Source organism: Pangasianodon hypophthalmus, chromosome 29, assembly GCF_027358585.1.
Source record: "Pangasianodon hypophthalmus isolate fPanHyp1 chromosome 29, fPanHyp1.pri, whole genome shotgun sequence".
Taxonomy (NCBI): Eukaryota; Metazoa; Chordata; class Actinopteri; order Siluriformes; family Pangasiidae; genus Pangasianodon; species Pangasianodon hypophthalmus.
In genome coordinates, this window is record NC_069738.1 from 3,710,200 (window position 1) to 3,730,824 (window position 20,625).

The 20,625-nt window shown below is 37.1% G+C and overlaps 1 protein-coding gene across 4 annotated transcripts in view; it reads right to left on the minus strand.

The window, feature by feature from the left end:
• The window catches only part of LOC128317066 (NACHT, LRR and PYD domains-containing protein 12-like), a 215,553-nt gene extending 195,260 nt beyond the window's left edge, over positions 1 to 20,293 (minus strand). Inside the window, exons 1-15 of one of the 4 annotated variants that reach the window (XM_053231356.1) lie at positions 20,155 to 20,293; positions 17,001 to 17,067; positions 16,585 to 16,840; positions 12,043 to 12,159; positions 11,665 to 11,781; positions 10,304 to 10,441; positions 9,957 to 10,073; positions 9,512 to 9,628; positions 8,157 to 8,294; positions 7,810 to 7,926; positions 7,365 to 7,481; positions 5,937 to 5,990; positions 3,996 to 5,765; positions 3,378 to 3,572; positions 117 to 290 (exon numbers count right to left, since the gene is read on the minus strand). In XM_053231356.1, coding sequence (XP_053087331.1) covers positions 117 to 290; positions 3,378 to 3,572; positions 3,996 to 5,765; positions 5,937 to 5,990; positions 7,365 to 7,481; positions 7,810 to 7,926; positions 8,157 to 8,294; positions 9,512 to 9,628; positions 9,957 to 10,073; positions 10,304 to 10,441; positions 11,665 to 11,781; positions 12,043 to 12,159; positions 16,585 to 16,637 — 3,224 coding nt within the window. In that variant the 5' untranslated portion in view covers positions 16,638 to 16,840; positions 17,001 to 17,067; positions 20,155 to 20,293. Of the gene's footprint in view, positions 1 to 116; positions 291 to 3,377; positions 3,573 to 3,995; positions 5,766 to 5,936; positions 5,991 to 7,364; positions 7,482 to 7,809; positions 7,927 to 8,156; positions 8,295 to 9,511; positions 9,629 to 9,956; positions 10,074 to 10,303; positions 10,442 to 11,664; positions 11,782 to 12,042; positions 12,160 to 12,389; positions 14,928 to 16,584; positions 16,841 to 17,000; positions 17,068 to 20,154 lie in introns of those variants that run through there. The other 3 variants (XM_053231358.1, XM_053231357.1, XM_053231359.1) reach the window with 3 other exon arrangements.
• Between the last annotated feature and the right edge of the window lie 332 nt (positions 20,294 to 20,625).

The window sequence follows — 20,625 nt, forward strand, 5'->3', positions numbered from 1 at the left end:
AGAAACAATCTTCCTCCTCAGGACATTGATGATGAACCTAAAACCTCTGCTTCACTCTCACTATTAGAGAATGTGTCTTACTGAGGAGCAGGTCATGTGACTCTCAGAGATCTTACCACAGTATCTCCAGTTTACAGTGAGGATTCTCCAGTACAGCAGAGACACACTTCACTCCTGAGTCTCCTAGATTATTCTCAGACAGCTCCAGGTCTCTCAGGTGTGAGGGGTTTGATCTCAGAGCTGAAGTCAGAGCAGCACAGCCTTCATCTGAGACACCACAACCACGCAACCTGCAGAGACACAATGACACACACTTCATCAACACAGTTTCCTTTTGGTTTAAAACTTACTTTAAAGATGATGTGTGTGGGATTTTATTATTCAGAATGACATGAGGATTTAATATCATCTGCTTATTCTAATTAACAATGCACCTCATTTATCAAGCTGGATATGAACAGGTTTGTGTGTAAATTGTTTGTATGAGTGTTTACACAAGAAATTTTATATTCACGAAAATCCTGTTAATTCGTATTCTACTCTTGCTCCTGAGTGTGTGTATATTTGTGTATAAGACGTTGCCTTTATTTGTCACATCTACATTTTCTTTGCGTTGCCCAGCTTGTTAGGAAGTTGGGGTCAGAGCGCAGGATCAGCCATGATACAGCGCCCCTGGAGCACAGAGGGTTAAGGGCTTTGCTAAAGAGCCCAATCTTCTCATCAGTAACCCATAGATTTAACTGTTGCACCACCACTCACCCAAACTAACTAATGAAAACCTTGACTTGATCAACTTCAAATCATATCATTTGCATGGATTACTGCAAGTTTATATCTGGAATATACTGTTGAGTTTAAATTGCTTATCTTTAACGTGTTTACAGCGTTTAGCAGAATCGTTTATCCAGAGCGACTTATAGAAGTGCTTTTTTTCTAGTTTAAGATATTGCATGATCTCTCTAATCCAATGAAGGAAAGTCAGAGGAAGGGGGTCTTTCCATTTAAACAGTATTAATCTTCTGGTAAGTAGTGTACAAAAGGCCAATAATTTACTGTTCTAACTGCTTAGGTGCATGTTTTGTGCAGTATGTTTTGTAAAGCATGAATTTATTTCTATATGATCTGTGTTTTTTTACTTTGTTCATCACTAATCTCCGATATATACTGATTGGACGCTTTCTGATGCAACTGATACGCTAAAACTTTCCCTCTCCCCATGTTCTTAGGACATTTGTCTCGATTTTAATGTAAGGTTCTCTGCCTGACGTGTCCAAAGAAGATCAAACTCCGTCTTAACCATCAGACGTCGTTTAACTATGTCATCCGATGGTGAGTGGCTGTATCTAATATCTAACTTCAAAATATCATCAGTTAGCTTTCTAAGACGCTCCATGGTGGCTTTCCTTTGCATTGAACCATACGAAACGATCTGTTGAAATGAAATTGTTAAGAAAGACATCCCGGGCGTCTTATTATGAGACAAAAAGAGGTCAATCTCTGATTTAATAAAATTCACTAAAACTTCACCTGAAAGAAGAAGGGGATTGAACCTCCATAGGCGGTATCCAGGTTCTACGCCTGGAATGCATAACTTCATTTTCAAAGGGGCATGGTCCGAAATGACTATAGAGTGGTCAACAACAATCAACAATCATATGGAGAAGTCTATCAACAATAAAAAAAATAATCGATACGCGAGAATGAGTTATGAACCGAAGAAAAAAGGAATAGCCCCTAGAAATAGGGTTTCAGAACCGCCAAATCTCAGTTAAACCATATGTCTGTAGGAAGAGATTAATTGTTTGAGATGATTTGGATTCAGGGGATGCTCTAGATGAACTGCGATCTAACTTTGTAGAAAGGACACAATTCATGTCACCCCCTAAGATAAGGTGGCAAGTGTCTATACTGGAAATTCGGGAGGAAGCCTGAGTAAAGAAAGTATTGTCATCGCAGTTTGGAGCATAAATGTTCATTAAAATAATGGGGAGCCCGTACAGTCTCCCCACCACAATGGTATATCACCCCGTGGGATCTGAGTCTATACATTACAAATGGTACATTCTTACGTATTATAATTGCTGCCCCACTTGCTTTGGAATTAAAACTTGAATGAAATGTTTGCCCTGTCCATCCTCCTGTTAATCTAATCTGGTCCATCACTCGGAGATGAGTCTCCTGAAGAAATACTATGTCTGCTTTTAGATGGTCATGGTCTAAGAGTACCCTTTTCCATTTCACAGGATGATTCAAAGATTTAACATTCCAGTTAACAAAATGAACCATGCACCCTACCTTTCCCATTGAGCTGGTGTCAGCCATAAGGAAACTTAGGTGAGGCATTGAGAACGCAGCTCCAGATAAATTAAGATAATCACGTTTAAAATAAACAAAGAAAACGATAAGGCATACGAACAAAATATGTCTGCTAGGTCCCCAACCCCAGCCACCTAAACGAACATGGTGGATGTAACGTGCACTGCAAGATATGCCATACATTAAATTATGGCAGGGGAGAGCCACTTTAGTGTCCAACATACCAGCCTCCGCCCAGCCTCTTAGTCACAGAAAAAAAGAACAATGATAAGAGTGAAAATGAAATAATGTATAATAGTAATAGTAATAAAATAAAGTGCTTCACATTATTGTGACAGTCAGTATCATCAGTAGGACGTCATAAGTGAAATATAAATACACTCAAAAACACCGCGCCACTACGACGGAACACTGCCATATAATTAAACACAAAAGTCCCGATGACTCTTATAACTATCAAACTGAAATGAGTGGTTAAGATACGTATTGATAATTCTCTAAAGTAAAACCAAAATATTTACATCGGAGCAATAAAATGGAAAGAGTCTCATAACATTAGCGGGATGACTTCTGCCGAAGTAGGAAAAAAAGCAAAGTCCAACAAAAAAGTTGAACAACATGGAGGACAACAACACAAGCTGCAGAGACACAATGACACACACTTCATCAACAGATTTTCATCTTGGATTAATACTTGCTTTAAAGATGATGTGTGTGTTGGACTGTCTCCCTTCACTTGTCCAATCACAAGTCATTATTAACACTGACCAATTATTACTGCTGTTACTGAGAATTACTGACATTTAATCTGCAAGTGGTGTAAAGGTATTGCTGGTTCATGTTTTACAAAATACTGTTTAACTGTATTTTTTATACATATGTATCTAATTCTAAGTGCATTTAATTATTAGTTTAAAGTATAAGTGATAATTTTAATAACTAATATATTTGTTCTCTATGTTTTACTGTTACAGCACACTTAAGCTGAAAAACAACACTGTATACAACTCTTAACTGCAGCTTTTAGTGAGCTACTGTGACTCTCAGAGAGAAGATCTTACCTCAGATGTTTCACTTTACAGTGAGGATTCTCCAACAGAGCAGAGAGATTCTTCACTCCTGAGTCTCCTAATTTATTCTCAGACAGATCCAGTGTATTCACAGTCAGATGCAGTTCTTTCAGATTGGAGGTATCTGAGTTGAGCACTGAGGCAAGAGCTGACCAACTTCTTTCTTGAATTGTATCACACCTGATACTGAAGGAAATAACACATAATGAACTAACAATGATGCAAATTATCAAACAGGTCCTGAAAGCTTTCACTGCAACGTCTCAGTTTCAAAACACAAACATCAGCTACACAATTTACTTAAATGCTGTAATAATAATAATAATAATGATGATAATAATAGTAATAATAATTCACATTCAGAGTTCATTCGGCTTTACTGGAGTTTTTGGCTGCGTACATCATCACAGACAGCTTTGTATAAACATGGAGTAAAAGGTCTGAGATGCCAAACGGAAAAGCATCAGAGTCTGATCTAAAATGTTTATAAGAGGAGAAAGGAAAGGGTCTAAAGTGTCATGAAGAGTTAGATTCATCTGAACAGCTAAGACATTTGATTTATTTTCTTAACAGTGTAACAGTATAACAGTTATATTCAGCTCTACTTACATTGCTTTCCTTGATGCTGCAATCACAGGCATCACCTTCACAACAATCTCTTCTCTTATTTTATCTGTACTGGTATATTTACTCAGGTCAAATTCCTCCAGCTCCTGTGCTGAAGTCAGTAAGACAAACACCAGAGCAGACCACTGTGAAGAAGAGAGTTTTCTTTGTTTTCCAGATTTCAGGTAGCGTTGGATTTCCTCCACTAGGGAATTGTCACCCAGTTCATTCAGACAGTGGAACAGATTGATGGATTTCTCTGTAGAAACATCTCTACTGATCTTCTTCTTGATGTACTGTACTGTTTTCCTATTTTCTGTCTGGGAGCTACTTCCTGTCTGGGTTACTAAGGCATGTAAGAGTTTCTGATTGGACTCCAGTGAGAGACCCAGAAGAAAGCGGACAAAAAGATCCAGATGTCCAGATGCACATTCTAAGGCCTGATCTACAGCACTCTCGCGGACATCAGAAATTGTCTTAAAGACCCGACTCTGTACAAGAACATTTCTCTTTTCCTTCATGAATGTCAGGTGCACATACAGAGCTGCGAGATGCTCCTGGAGGCTCAGATGAACAAAGCAATACACTTTACTCTGGTGAAGCCCAAACTCCTCTCTGAAGATCTGCGTACACACACCTGAGTACACTGCTGCTTCTGTCACATCAATGCCACACTCTCTCAGATCTTCCTCATAGAAGATCAGGTTGCCTTTCTGCAGCTGCTGAAAAGCCAGGTGTCCCAGTTTGAGAAGCATTTCTTCATCACTCTCCTGCTTCTTTGAGTACTTTTCTCTTATGATGTTTGTCTGAATGATGAGGAAGTGTGTGTACATTTGAGTCAGAGTCTTGGGGATCTCTCCACTCTCTGCTTCACCCAACACTCTCTCTAGAACAGTGGCTGAAATCCAGCAGAAGACTGGGATATGGCACATGATGTAGAGGCTTCTTAATGACTTCAGGTGTGTGATGATGTTATTGGCCAGGCTCTGATCACTGATTCTCTTCCTCAAGTACTCCTCCTTCTGTGGGTCATTGAACCCTCGTATCTCTGTGACTCGATGGACATACTCAGAGGGGATTTGTTCAGCTGCTGCTGGTCGGGAAGTGATCCAGATGAGAGCAGAGGGAAGCAGATTCCCCTTGATCAGGTTTATCAACAGCACATGCACTGATGCTGATTCATTTAGATCACACACTCTCACTGTGTTCTGGAAATCCAGAGGAAAACGACACTCATCCAGTCCATCAAAAATGAACAGAACCTTTTTCACACTGGACATTTCTGTTTCATTTGTTTCTTTAAAACAGACATGGAGGAGATCCATCAGACTCAGTTTTTGGTCCTTCATCAAATTCAGCTCTCTGAAAGGAAGTGGAAATATGAAGTGGAGGTCCTGATTAGCTTTCCCTTCAGCCCAGTCCAGAATGAACTTCTGCACGGAGACTGTTTTTCCGATGCCAGCGACTCCCTTCGTCAGCACAGTTCTGATGGGTTCGTCTTGTTCAGATGAGGGCTTAAAGATGTCATTGCATTTGATTGGTGTTTCCTCTGTTGTTGTTCTCCTGGATGCTGCCTCGATCTGTCTCACCTCATGTTCTTTATTGACGTCTCCACTGTCTCCCTCTGTGATGTAGAGCTCTGTGTAGATCTCATTCAGGAGTGTTCGGTTTTCCTGGTTTATTATCACTCCATTTAAACACTGAAATTTCTTCATCAGATTTAATTTCAACTTTTTCTGGAATTCATTTACAGCAGCAGATTCTGGGTCGTGTCTGTGACAGGGTGAAGTAGGAAGACATGGTGAGACATGGGGTCTAATTACTGGAGTTTAAGGATTTGCTTAATTCAGTAGTATGTTTAATTTAATCTAATCATGTAGGAAAAAAACAGAGAGGGATGTAATGTCAGTGTGTCAGTGTCAGTGTCATGTTGTTGGTTTTTACCCTGTAGCTGTGATGATGTTCTTTTCTCTTCTGTCTCCTGACTTCTGTAGAACTCTGGGAACAAATATTATAGCTGTTAAAAACCTAACTCTCATCACTTTAATACTGTAGTCTAAATATTTCTAGTCCTAAGTTTACTACAATAATTGTAGTAAGTGCATTAATATTTAGAGAACACCGTGCTAAATACAACATCACCAACTTTGTAGACCTGGAGGAAAAAAATGCGCCCATTTTAATTTTAGGGTTTCTAGTTTTTTTCTTGCTACAGTCCCCTCCGAAAGTATTGGAACAACAAAGCCAGTTCTTCGGTTTTTGCTGTACACTGAACACATTTGAGTTTGAGAGCAAAAGATGAGTATGAGACAATAGATCAGAATTTCAGCTTTCATGTCCTGATATTTACATCTAGGTGTGTTAAACAACTTAGAACACAGCACCTTAGCTTTCAGGAACTGAAAGCTGAAATTCTGATTTATTGCCTCATACTCATCTTTAGATGAACCTCAAACCCAAATGTCTTCAGTGTATAGCAAAAACAAAACAGTTGGCATTGCTGTTCCAATACTTTTGGAGGGGTATGTGCTCATTAGGGATATAACAGAACATCATTCACAATGAACAGATAACGTTTTAAATAAATGCAAATACTTATTTTATTTATTTTATATATCTAATAATAAATATTTATTAATTTAAAAAGCCTGCTAGAAAGGTTCACAGGTATAAAAATCTGTAACTCTATCTAGAATTCTACTGCAATGTGGATGAGACTTCAGTCCATCACACATAGGCACAATTTAATTATCACTAGACCTACTTACATGTTTTTGGGAGGAGTTTAGGCTGAGGAAAATGCTGATTTTTATTATCGTTAATAAATACATTAATAAATGTCAGTTATATGATTTATGGTAAATAGTCATTGCCTGTGTTCATATAAAGGGTCTCCATTTTCTATCATATTTTACAGAAATACTCAAAGACACAGCAAAGTAACAATGATCTCTTTGGTGCCTGGATTTTAGCACAAAACAACAATGTTGTTACTTTGCACTTACTATTAATTTTAGAATCAGTTTTGAATACATGTGTCTGTTTTATTACATTTTACAGCCTGGTTTTTACATTTATCATATTATTTTCAAAATGTCTATTTCCTATTAGAATTCCTTAATGTTTATTAGTAGTAGTGTCAATATATTGTTTCCTCTTTTTTTGCTGACATTAGCATTTCTTGTTTTAACATTTAAGACATTTTGACCTTAATGTTTACACTATTTCATCTAACGCTGATACTGTAAGTGTCAATACTTTTGTAGTGTCACTAAAGACCAAGTGACTATAATATAATTCAAAACAGCTGCTAATGATTGTGTAGCACAGCCATTAACTGTGACTTTAACTGTGAGAACTATGGGATGTTACCTGGGTACAGATGAGGAGTCTCTATTTCTAAAGTTCCGAGGAGGCTCCATAGACTCATCACTCTTCATGGAGACACAGCTGGGTTCTGGTGAGTCTGATCTCCTTCTCTTGGGTTTACTGCACATTATTACAGGACGTCCTTCATATACATCCTTTACAGTTTTTGACTGACTTGTTGTTGGTTGTTTTCATTATTCTGTTAGCCATTACTATTACGTTTATTGTCACATCATGACACTGTGAAACACTGAACTGCACATTTATTGATATTCATTACTCTAAAATGTTTAGTGAAAGTATTGTAGCAGCTTTAGAGCCTAATTAAAGTATAACATAAACCAATAAATATCAAAATGCTGCTAATGACACTGGACTGGATAAAACAATGTGTAACAAGGCCTTTTGCTCTGCAGTGACTTTAGCTATGAGAATTATGGGATGTTACCTGTGTGCACATGAAGGATTTCCATTTTTAAAGTTCCGAGGAGGCTCCATAGATTCATCACTCTTCATGGAGACACAGCTGGGTGCTGGTGAGTCTGATCTCTTTCTCTGGAGTTTACTGCACAACATTATAGAATGGGCATGAGACAGAATTTCACTGTCTCGCAAATCTGGATGCAAAATACTGGTGAGATGAATTTGTATCATATCGTATATCCTGTGATATTTCTGTTTAATATTCATTATGACTCTGCCTCTTCTTACACACTAGACAGCAGCAGCAGACGTAGTAGCATAGAGAACAAGAAGTTTGTGAGTGGAATCCTAACTGCCTCGAAGCATACTTACTTAATAGTCCACAGTCTTGTTTCATTTGGCCTGCGTGAACTTGGAAAAAATAACACTGAAACGGCTCGTAGTACACTACTGCTCAACATTTTCAAACTGTCCAGAATCCACAGCTCTAAATTCACCAACTTTGTAGACCTGGAGAAAAAAAAAGTGCCCATTTTAATTTTAGGGTTTCTAGTTTTTTTCTTGCTACAGTCCCCTCCGAAAGTATTGGAACAACAAAGCCAGTTCTTCGGTTTTTGCTGTACACTGAACACATTTGAGTTTGAGAGCAAAAGATGAGTATGAGACAATAGATCAGAATTTCAGCTTTCATGTCCTGATATTTACATCTAGGTGTGTTAAACAACTTAGAACACAGCACCTTAGCTTTCAGGAACTGAAAGCTGAAATTCTGATTTATTGCCTCATACTCATCTTTAGATGAACTTCAAGCCCAAATGTCTTCAGTGTATAGCAAAAACAAAACAGTTGGCATTGCTGTTCCAATACTTTTGGAGGGGTATGTGCTCATTAGGGATATAACAAAACATCATTCACAATGAACAGATAACGTTTTAAATAAATGCAAATACTTATTTTATTTATTTTATATATCTAATAATAAATATTTATTAATTTAAAAAGCCTGCTAGAAAGGTTCACAGGTATAAAAATCTGTAACTCTATCTAGAATTCTACTGCAATGTGGATGAGACTTCAGTCCATCACACATAGGCACAATTTAATTATCACTAGACCTACTTACATGTTTTTGGGAGGAGTTTAGGCTGAGGAAAATGCTGATTTTTATTATCGTTAATAAATACATTAATAAATGTCAGTTATATGATTTATGGTAAATAGTCATTGCCTGTGTTCATATAAAGGGTCTCCATTTTCTATCATATTTTACAGAAATACTCAAAGACACAGCAAAGTAACAATGATCTCTTTGGTGCCTGGATTTTAGCACAAAACAACAATGTTGTTACTTTGCACTTACTATTAATTTTAGAATCAGTTTTGAATACATGTGTCTGTTTTATTACATTTTACAGCCTGGTTTTTACATTTATCATATTATTTTCAAAATGTCTATTTCCTATTAGAATTCCTTAATGTTTATTAGTAGTAGTGTCAATATATTGTTTCCTCTTTTTTTGCTGACATTAGCATTTCTTGTTTTAACATTTAAGACATTTTGACCTTAATGTTTACACTATTTCATCTAACGCTGATACTGTAAGTGTCAATACTTTTGTAGTGTCACTAAAGACCAAGTGACTATAATATAATTCAAAACAGCTGCTAATGATTGTGTAGCACAGCCATTAACTGTGACTTTAACTGTGAGAACTATGGGATGTTACCTGGGTACAGATGAGGAGTCTCTATTTCTAAAGTTCCGAGGAGGCTCCATAGACTCATCACTCTTCATGGAGACACAGCTGGGTTCTGGTGAGTCTGATCTCCTTCTCTTGGGTTTACTGCACATTATTACAGGACGTCCTTCATATACATCCTTTACAGTTTTTGACTGACTTGTTATTGGTTGTTTTCATTATTCTGTTAGCCATTACTATTACGTTTATTGTCACATCATGACACTGTGAAACACTGAACTGCACATTTATTGATATTCATTACTCTAAAATGTTTAGTGAAAGTATTGTAGCAGCTTTAGAGCCTAATTAAAGTATAACATAAACCAATAAATATCAAAATGCTGCTAATGACACTGGACTGGATAAAACAATGTGTAACAAGGCCTTTTGCTCTGCCGTGACTTTAGCTATGAGAATTATGGGATGTTACCTGTGTGCACATGAAGGATTTCCATTTTTAAAGTTCCGAGGAGGCTCCATAGATTCATCACTCTTCATGGAGACACAGCTGGGTGCTGGTGAGTCTGATCTCTTTCTCTGGAGTTTACTGCACAACATTATAGAATGGGCATGAGACAGAATTTCACTGTCTCGCAAATCTGGATGCAAAATACTGGTGAGATGAATTTGTATCATATCGTATATCCCGTGATATTTCTGTTTAATATTCATTATGACTCTGCCTCTTCTTACACACTAGACAGCAGCAGCAGACGTAGTAGCATAGAGAACGAGAAGTTTGTGAGTGGAATCCTAACTGCCTCGAAGCATACTTACTTAATAGTCCACAGTCTTGTTTCATTTGGCCTGTGTGAACTTGGAAAAAATAACACTGAAACGGCTCGTAGTACACTACTGCTCAACATTTTCAAACTGTCCAGAATCCACAGCTCTAAATTCACCAACTTTGTAGACCTGGAGAAAAAAAAAGTGCCCATTTTAATTTTAGGGTTTCTAGTTTTTTGCTTGCTACAGTCCCCTCCGAAAGTATTGGAACAACAAAGCCAGTTCTTCGGTTTTTGCTGTACACTGAACACATTTGAGTTTGAGAGCAAAAGATGAGTATGAGACAATAGATCAGAATTTCAGCTTTCATGTCCTGATATTTACATCTAGGTGTGTTAAACAACTTAGAACACAGCACCTTAGCTTTCAGGAACTGAAAGCTGAAATTCTGATTTATTGCCTCATACTCATCTTTAGATGAACTTCAAGCCCAAATGTCTTCAGTGTATAGCAAAAACAAAACAGTTGGCATTGCTGTTCCAATACTTTTGGAGGGGTATGTGCTCATTAGGGATATAACAAAACATCATTCACAATGAACAGATAACGTTTTAAATAAATGCAAATACTTATTTTATTTATTTTATATATCTAATAATAAATATTTATTAATTTAAAAAGCCTGCTAGAAAGGTTCACAGGTATAAAAATCTGTAACTCTATCTAGAATTCTACTGCAATGTGGATGAGACTTCAGTCCATCACACATAGGCACAATTTAATTATCACTAGACCTACTTACATGTTTTTGGGAGGAGTTTAGGCTGAGGAAAATGCTGATTTTTATTATCGTTAATAAATACATTAATAAATGTCAGTTATATGATTTATGGTAAACAGTCATTGCCTGTGTTTATATACAGGGTCTCCATTTTCTATCATATTTTACAGAAATACTCAAAGACACAGCAAAGTAACAATGATCTCTTTGGTGCCTGGATTTTAGCACAAAACAACAATGTTGTTACTTTGCACTTACTATTAATTTTAGAATCAGTTTTGAATACATGTGTCTGTTTTATTACATTTTACAGCCTGGTTTTTACATTTATCATATTATTTTCAAAATGTCTATTTCCTATTAGAATTCCTTAATGTTTATTAGTAGTAGTAGTAGTGTCAATATATTGTTTCCTCTTTTTTTGCTGACATTAGCATTTCTTGTTTTAACATTTAAGACATTTTGACCTTAATGTTTACACTATTTCATCTAACGCTGATACTGTAAGTGTCAATACTTTTGTAGTGTCACTAAAGACCAAGTGACTATAATATAATTCAAAACAGCTGCTAATGATTGTGTAGCACAGCCATTAACTGTGACTTTAACTGTGAGAACTATGGGATGTTACCTGGGTACAGATGAGGAGTCTCTATTTCTAAAGTTCCGAGGAGGCTCCATAGACTCATCACTCTTCATGGAGACACAGCTGGGTTCTGGTGAGTCTGATCTCCTTCTCTGTTGTTTACTGTACAACATTATAGGAAGTCCTTTATATACATCCTTTACAATTTTTGACTGACTTTAACTATGAGAACTATGGGATGTTACCTGTGTACAGATGAGGAGTCCCTATTTCTAATGTGCAGTTCAGTGTTTCACAGCGTCATGATGTGACAAACTGAACTGCACATTTATTGATATTCATTACTCTAAAATGTTTAGTGAAAGTACTGTAGCAGCTTTAGGGCCTAATTAAAGTAAAGCTATGAGAACTATGGGATGTTACCTGTGTGCACATGAAGGGTTTCCATTTTTAAAGTTCCGAGGAGGCTCCATAGATTCATCACTCTTCATGGAGACACAGCTGGGTGCTGGTGAGTCTGATCTCTTTCTCTGGAGTTTACTGCACAACATTATAGAACGGGCATGAGACAGAATTTCACTGTCTCGCAAATCTGGATACAAAATACTGGTGAGATGAATTTGTATCATATCGTATATCCCGTGATATTTCTTTTTAATATTCATTATGACTCTGCCTCTTCTTACACACTAGACAGCAGCAGCAGACGTAGTAGCATAGAGAGCAAGATGTTTGTGAGTGGAATCCTAACTGCCTCGAAGCATACTTACTTAATAGTCCACAGTCTTGTTTCATTTGGCCTGCGTGAACTTGGAAAAAATAACACTGAAACGGCTCGTAGTACACTACTGCTCAACATTTTCAAACTGTCCAGAATTCACAGCAGATATCCAAAGTGAAGCCATGCAAAGATAGTTACCATAAACCGTTGTGTATATGTGCACTACAGTTTCTATCGCGGTTGACTTGAACGCAGTCCGAAATGCAGGTTAGAAGTAACGCCTGTGTGCTGCAAGAGATGTAAGTCACACTCACGTCTAAAACAATTCAGAAGCACACTGTGTTTTGTGCTGGTAGTGGCGTAACCACAAATTAATTGCCTGGGGTGAGGAAATATACAAAATAAAGTCAGGATGGTTTTCCTCATCAGTTAAAGTGGTAAGTGTGACGCATTGTGCATTTCAGATGGATGTCAGACAGCAGTAGGAGTGGTGATGACACTAATTTGTTATTTTAATCATTTGGGGCAAAATTTACCATCAAACAATCTTTCTACATTAATAACAGTGCCATGAAATAGCTTTATGGCAGCTCCACTGAAAAACAAAATAAAATTATATGTTAATAACAGGGGAAAGTTACACATTACATTATAAATCCTGATCAACTTTTCTTCTGCAATAAAAAACTGCAGCAACTACTTCACTGACTCTCACCTCCATTTCTCTGTGCTTATAGTGTAGCTATATCTGGCTAGTAATTTCCTAACAGAAACAGGGAAAATACATCATCTCAATAGGTTAATCCTTTTTCTCATCAGAACAGCTGGCATCAAATAAAATTAAACATCAATTCATAAAAAATAAAAAAACTTTTTAATTATAATCAGTATAATAAAAGCCTTTCTTTTTGCTACAGAAACATCCTGTTCTAATTTCAGAGTCTATAGATTATTGGTGTTAGTTGATAGAATAAGATAAATGTGGGGAAAAAATTAAAAACTTTGATTATGGCCCAATTGTATAGATATTGCAGCGGTTTAATTTGTGTCAACACACTCTCATCACTATCATCTTGTGAAGCCTGTAGAGGGATATGTCTCGTATCATGGCTTTAGTGTATTGTCTCATGCCTGCTCTTTACTGTTTGAATGCATGGTTAATTTTTATAAAGACATCATTTTACTAACAATGAACAGAATCAAGCAAGTGGTGACTGCTCACTTTTCATTCTTAGCATATAGGTTTTTGTTAAGTTATTCTTTTCATATATACTCACTACGTATTTCAGATATGAACATTTAATGACTAAAATACTAGGACATGGACTTCCGCTTCCGGTCAAATGGAGCAGGCAGCGAGAGTGACCAGCTCCGAACAAAAATCATATACATCTTATTTCTCAGGCTCTTCTTCATTCATGTTTGAGGTCACACACGTTTGAAAATAAAATATGGACACCAGGAAAGGAAAAAAATACACACAGACGACCATAGAAGTTGATACGCTCTCCAGCGGAGACAAGAATGAGGCAGCTAGCGTTAATGTTAAAGCTAATGCTAAAGCTAACACCGACTCTACGAGTGATGAGGGACCCATTTCCCTGGGGATGCTGCGCACAGAACTGCGAAAACAGTTTGAAATGTACCGAGAAATCACAAGAGGCGACATTAGAGGTGAGATTGAAAGCCACTGCAAAGAAATAAGGGATGATATCGCCGTTTTACGAGACCAGACCAAAACAGACATTGAAACTATACGGAACGAACTAACTGAACGAGTAGACAAGCTTTCAACAAGTCAAATAGACATGGCGAATACACAAAAAGAAATGGAAAGATCCCTCAGTGATACATCCGACAGGTTAGTCAATATTGAAAAGGAATACCAAACACTAGCGAGTGACTACAAGAAGCTACGCGACAAGTGCGCTGACCTGGAAAACAGAAGCCGTAGGCAAAACATTCGAATAGTTGGAGTCGCGGCATGTCTATGCATTTTCCATTAATTCAATGATCCACCGTCAGCTGAGAAATTCATCAGGACCAACGCGCTGTTTTCACAGGAGGAGCGGTAAACAATGACTATTGGTTCTAAATACAACTACAAATGTTAATGTTCAATAAGTATATTTGAGCGTAAGAGCTGGGAAGTAAGTTTTCTTTTATATGCACAATATGTTATGGAGCTTAGTGGTAAGTCAAATGTTCACATTCCTCTTGGAATTGGAAGATCCAGGAGTTCTTCATTTGTATAACTGCTCTCTTAAAGTAAGTTCTGTTGGAACTGTCTGTTCAGAGAGTTTAAAGAGGGAACAGAAGTTATTGTTCAGGTTTGTTGTTTGTCCACCTGCACTTTTTTTTTTTCCAATTCATTTTTTTGTTACAAGTAGCCTTACAAAAACTTTGAAAGAAGTCAATTGTTTTGTTTTTGAATATGATCATGTCAAGTGATAAGAATGGGGGATTAACGGGGCCACAAAATCTTGTAAAATTTGTTTCATGGAATTGCAAAGGACTCAATGGGGCTGTAAAACGAGGAAATATTTTAGCTCACCTTAGAAAACTGGGAGCAGACATAGGGTTCTTGCAGGAAACTCACCTTAAAGATCAAGACCATAGAAGATTGCGTGTAAAATGGATAGGACAAGTGTATCACTCCAATTTCTCTGCTAAAAGTAGAGGCGTAGCCATAATAATTAGAAAATCTATTCCATTCGTTGCCTCACATATAGTGTCAGACCCACGTGGACGATATATAATAGTTACAGGGAAATTACATAATGAACCAGTTATCTTAGCTAATGCTTACGCACCAAACACTGATGATGAGTACTTTATAAATAATTTTTTTTCATCTCTTCCTAACATGGACTCTCATAAACTGATAATTTCAGGGGATTTTAACACTGTCTTAGATCCCATCATTGATACATCATCTCACAAATCAACTACAATGTCTAAATCTACTAAAGCCATTCATAAATTTATGAGTAAATATAAATTATATGACCCATTTCGAGTTTTATCTCCCAACTTAAAAAAATATTCTTTTTTCTCTCCTGTCCATCACTCTTATTCAAGAATAGATTTTTTTTTGGTTGACTATTCATATTTATCAAAACTTAAACATCGTGAATATGAAGCAATTGTTTTATCTGATCACAGTCCTGTTTCACTTCATATTGTGTTGGGACATAAACCCATAATCAGAAAATGGAATTTCAATAACACCCTTTTGTCAGATAAGAAAATAGTAGAGGAAATTAAAAAAACAAATCAGATTTTTTCTTGAAATGAATGATAGACCTGAAACCACAAAATCCACACTTTGGGAGACATTCAAAGCTTACATGAGAGGCCAAATTATTCTACTGAGTTGCCTTAAGAATAAACAGCGAAGGGAAAAAGAATTAAGATTAACCCAAGAAATTTTGGAGACTGATAGATTATATGCCATCTCGCCTACGCCAGATCTCTACAACAAAAAAACTATCTCTTCAAACTGAGCTAAATTTACTCTATACAACGGACACCACAAAATTATTGACACAACAAAAACATAAGTACTATGAATATGGGGGAAAACGGGTAGATTGCTGGCGCAACAAATTAAAGAAGATGCTGCATCACGATTAATTACAGAAATACGAACAGAAACTGGACATATCACTACAGACCCAAGTGTAATTAACAATACTTTTAAACAATTTTATTGTAAACTCTACTCATCAGATTCCAAACGTGACAAATCTTATAGACACTTTTTTTGAGAATATTAATATACCCACTATTAATCTGGAGAACAAAAAAATGTTAGAGCAGCCTGTTTCAATTGAAGAAATAAAACAAGCGATTAATAGTATGCAAAGTTCAAAGTGCCCTGGCCCTGATGGGTACAGTGCAGAATTTTATAAGGCGTTTAATGAACAGCTCGCACCACTTCTATTAACAGTCTTTAATGAATCTTTAACAGTCGGATATCTCCCACCCTCTTTATACGATGCAAGTATCTCCTTAATACACAAAACAGGCAAAGACCCGAAAGAGCCAGGATCTTATAGACCTATAAGTCTTTTGAATGTCGATAACAAAATATTAGCCAAAATTTTAGCCAGGCGTTTGGAAACAGTTCTACCAACAGTTGTGTCCCCAGATCAAACTGGATTTGTTAAGGATAGGCAACTATTTTTTAATATTAGACGGCTTTTTAATATAATCTAAAATACTAGGACATGGTATCTTACCTCTTTTCTGAGGGCGGGGTCACATTATCTGCGTCCAACTCTGGGGTCTCCATTTTTGAATATTAAGACCTTGTGGTAGTTTGTGTGGTAGCTCAGGGGTTAAGATGCTGGACTTCTGCTCAGATGGTTGTGAGCTCAAATCTCAGCTTTGCCAAGCTGTTACTGCTGGGCCCTTGAGCAAGGCCCTTAACCCTCAACCTCTCAGGCGTATAAATGAGATGAATGAGTCGCTCTGGAGAAGGGCATCTGCTAAATGCTGGACATGAAATAAAAGGTTTTACACAGCGACTCGTCAGCAGCCGAATCTCAAAACACATTATGTTTGTTCCACACTAATAAAGCTAAATTCCCCCAAACACTCTGAATGTTTAATTAATGAGAAAAGGAAGAGAGAAACTCGAATAAATAACACACACCTGATAAACAACAGCTTTACAGGGAAGATGATTTTAGTTCCACTGAAGTGAAGTTTTACTGCTGTTTCTACATGAGGTCAGTGAAATATAACGACATTTATGTTAAAGAAATAACTCACTTTTAGTCAGCAGTCCTTGTTGTGTGACATTAATATCACTGTTTCTGCCTGGTGTTAAAGTTTATTTAATTTTCCAACAGCAACAAAATGGAGTCGAGGCTGAGACTCAAACACTTCTACTTCATTATGAAGATTCATTATGAGTGATTCACGAGTGATTCGCAAACGAATCGACTCTTTGAGCTGGCCCTTTTAGAACTTAGAAATGACTAGATAGATATCATTAGCATCCAGTCAAGTTCATCAATGTAGAAAACAACTATTAAGAATGATGACAGTCCACCATATGCAGTGACCTTCTCATTCTACACAATGTAGTTAGTGTTTATGTGCATTTGAAGATGGATAAACCACCAGACTGCAGTGAAGAGCTTGAGGATGAACATCCCCTGGCCCTGTACCTTAAGTAGAAGGAATCTGCAATCAGTAACTGGCTATACTCGTTTTATTTCTTTTTCTAATATTTCATTAGCCTAGCATGTGTAAATTTGAAAATGTTGGGTAAAAGATAAAAATACACATTAAAAAAAAACATACACATTAAAACAATTCAGGAAGTGAAAAATTCAAGTAAAGCAATTCAGTGAAAACATCCGGGATACTCAGAAACAGCAAACAAGTCAGACTCTAATCAAACTCACTCCTGACCAATCACAACACACCTGGGAGCTCATAGAGGGAGGCTTCATTTCTTAGTTATTTATTAATGATTTATTAATGATTTACACCTTGTAGTAATCTCTCTCTCTCTCTCTCATGCCTCGTGATCACTTCACACGCTATTACACTTTTCTACCACTAGTTGTTTTTTTTTTAAATCCAGATAAAAACATTTCAAGCTGTCAAAAATTCGGGTTAAAATAATTCAACTGTTTAAAATTTCAGGTTACAAAAGCTTTTGAACGTTTCATTATTGAGAAAAGAAAAGAGCTGGTGTATATATCTGTAGTAGCTCCACAGCTGATAAACAACAGCTTCTCACTGCCTTCAGTCCGCCATGACGCACTTTTCTTACTGCTTTTACACTTCACTACATTCTAGACTTTTAGACTTCAGTACATTATAAAAGCGTTTTAAATATTAAAGAAACCACTCACTTAGTCAGAAGTCCATGCTGTGTGACATTAATATCACCGTTTCTGCCTGGTGTTGAAGTTTATTTACTTTTCCTGCAGCAACAAAATGGAGTCGCGGCTGAAACACTTCCACTTCCACTTCATTATGAAGATTCATTCTGAGTGATTCACGAGTGATTCGCAAACGAATCGACTCTTTGAGCTGGCTCTTTTAGATGAACTTAGAAATGATTAGGTAGCAGTGCTGGACTGGTAATCTGGCATACCGGGCATTTTCCCTGTGGGTCGACGCACTATCGGGCCGGTACAATGTTATTTTTTATTTTTATTTTTTTCCCCAAGGACCGGCCCATCACAATGCGCCATAGACGGAGCGATAAGGGTTCTGATAAGGTGGTGCTGAAAAGCTCAGGGGAAAGAAGCTCAAAAGTTTGGAGGCGGAGGCCGCGAGATGTGCGAAGATTACCGACATGTTGTCTAGGGGCTGCTGCAGCAGTAGCCTCTTCCTCGTCTGCAGGTCAGAAACTTTCACAGCAGCGTTATCAGCAACAGACTCGCTCTGCTGTGAGTGATGCGGGTCAAAGGGACAAGCAGGAGGAGGAGAGGAGAGTAGCTGACTCGGTGAGGAGCTTGATAACAGGGACTCGCAAGTAGGGGAAACAGAGGCATCTAACCATGAGTGTAGAATACGGAAACACTTTTTAATAAAACACAAAGTCAAGTGTGTTCATGGAGGTTTCCATGGGCCAATGCGTTCTCTCACTGAAAGTTTAAAACCAATTCATAGCTCCAGGAAACCCCTTGACAATAGCAGCTCTGGCTGTAGCAGAATAAACAGCAGAAACGTCGTGAGTGGCTGGTGAAACGTGGACACAAACAAATGATTGGGACAATATAGGGTTTGTGTGTTTTTAAACCATGTGGTTATTGTCATAACAATAAAGTATTTGAATAATGCATATCATGTATTTCCTGTGATTCCTCAGTCAAATGAATCTCACCTTTGTCTGTGTGACCCCCAACCTCCACCATCTCTCCTAAAGGCTGTCCTCATTTGTATGAAGAGAAGATTTGGAGCTTAACTGGAGTGATATGCACACGCCATTTTTGCAGATACTTAAGTTTCAATAATAAAGATACCGGTACTGTAATCAAGTCATCTTTATGTATATAGTGCTTTTTACAATACAAATTGTTTCAAAGCAGCTTTACAGTGATAATCACTGTGTTTGATAATTGATTATTTATTAACTTATTCTCTGCCTTCCTCTCTTATTCTTCTATTACTGAGATTACTGGCAACATTTTAAATTCTAGTATATGTTGTACACAGTTACATACTTATATTTTATTAAATAAATTAAAATTAGTTTAGTAAATACTTTGACTTTAAGCTTCTTTTTTTTTTTGGGAATATTTATATATATATGGAAGTGAAAAAAATGCCAGGGCCGATTTTTTGTCCCAGTCCAGCCCTGCTACGTAAATATCATTAGCATCCAGTCAAGTTCATCAATGTAGAAAACAACTATTAAGAATGATGACAGTCCACCATATGCAGTGACCTTCTCATTCTACACAATGTAGTTAGTGCTTATGTGCATCTCTCTCTCTCTCTCTCTCGTGCCTCGTGATCACTTCACACGCTATTACACGTTTCTACCACGTTTTTTTTTTAAATCCAGATTAAAACATTTCAAGCTGTCAAAAATTCGGGTTAAAATAATTCAACTGTTTAAAATTTCAGGTTACAAAAGCTTTTGAACGTTTCATTATTGAGAAAAGAAAAGAGCTGGTGTATATATCTGTAGTAGCTCCACAGCTGATAAACAACAGCTTCTCACTGCCTTCAGTCCGCCATGACGCACTTTTCTTACTGCTTTTACACTTCACTACATTCTAGACTTTTAGACTTCAATACATTATAAAAGCGTTTTAAATATTAAAGAAACCACTCACTTAGTCAGAAATCCACGTTGTGTGACATTAATATCACCGTTTCTGCCTGGTGTTGAAGTTTATTTACTTTTCCTGCCGCTCCTCAAAATGGAGTCGCGGCTGAGACACAAACACTTTCACTTTAGAAAAACTGACTCACTTCCGGTGATGTGTCGTTCAGGAAATGAATCGACTCTTTGAGTCGGCTCCTTTAGATGAACTTCAAATAGAAAAAGCAAACAGTGAAATTGAAATAACTGAAATAATTGACTTTTTTACTCGTTCACGGAGACTCCTGACGTTTTGTTGTCTGAAGTTACACTACAAGTCCACTTTAATTACCAAGAAACAGAATAACAGTGACGTCATTAATAATAATAATCTCACAGGAAAGCTGTTTGTGAAAAAGACAAAAGAAAGCAGCTGAGAAAGATTTCACATTTTATACTGAATTATTACATTATATTTTTGCACACATACAGTGTGACCTGC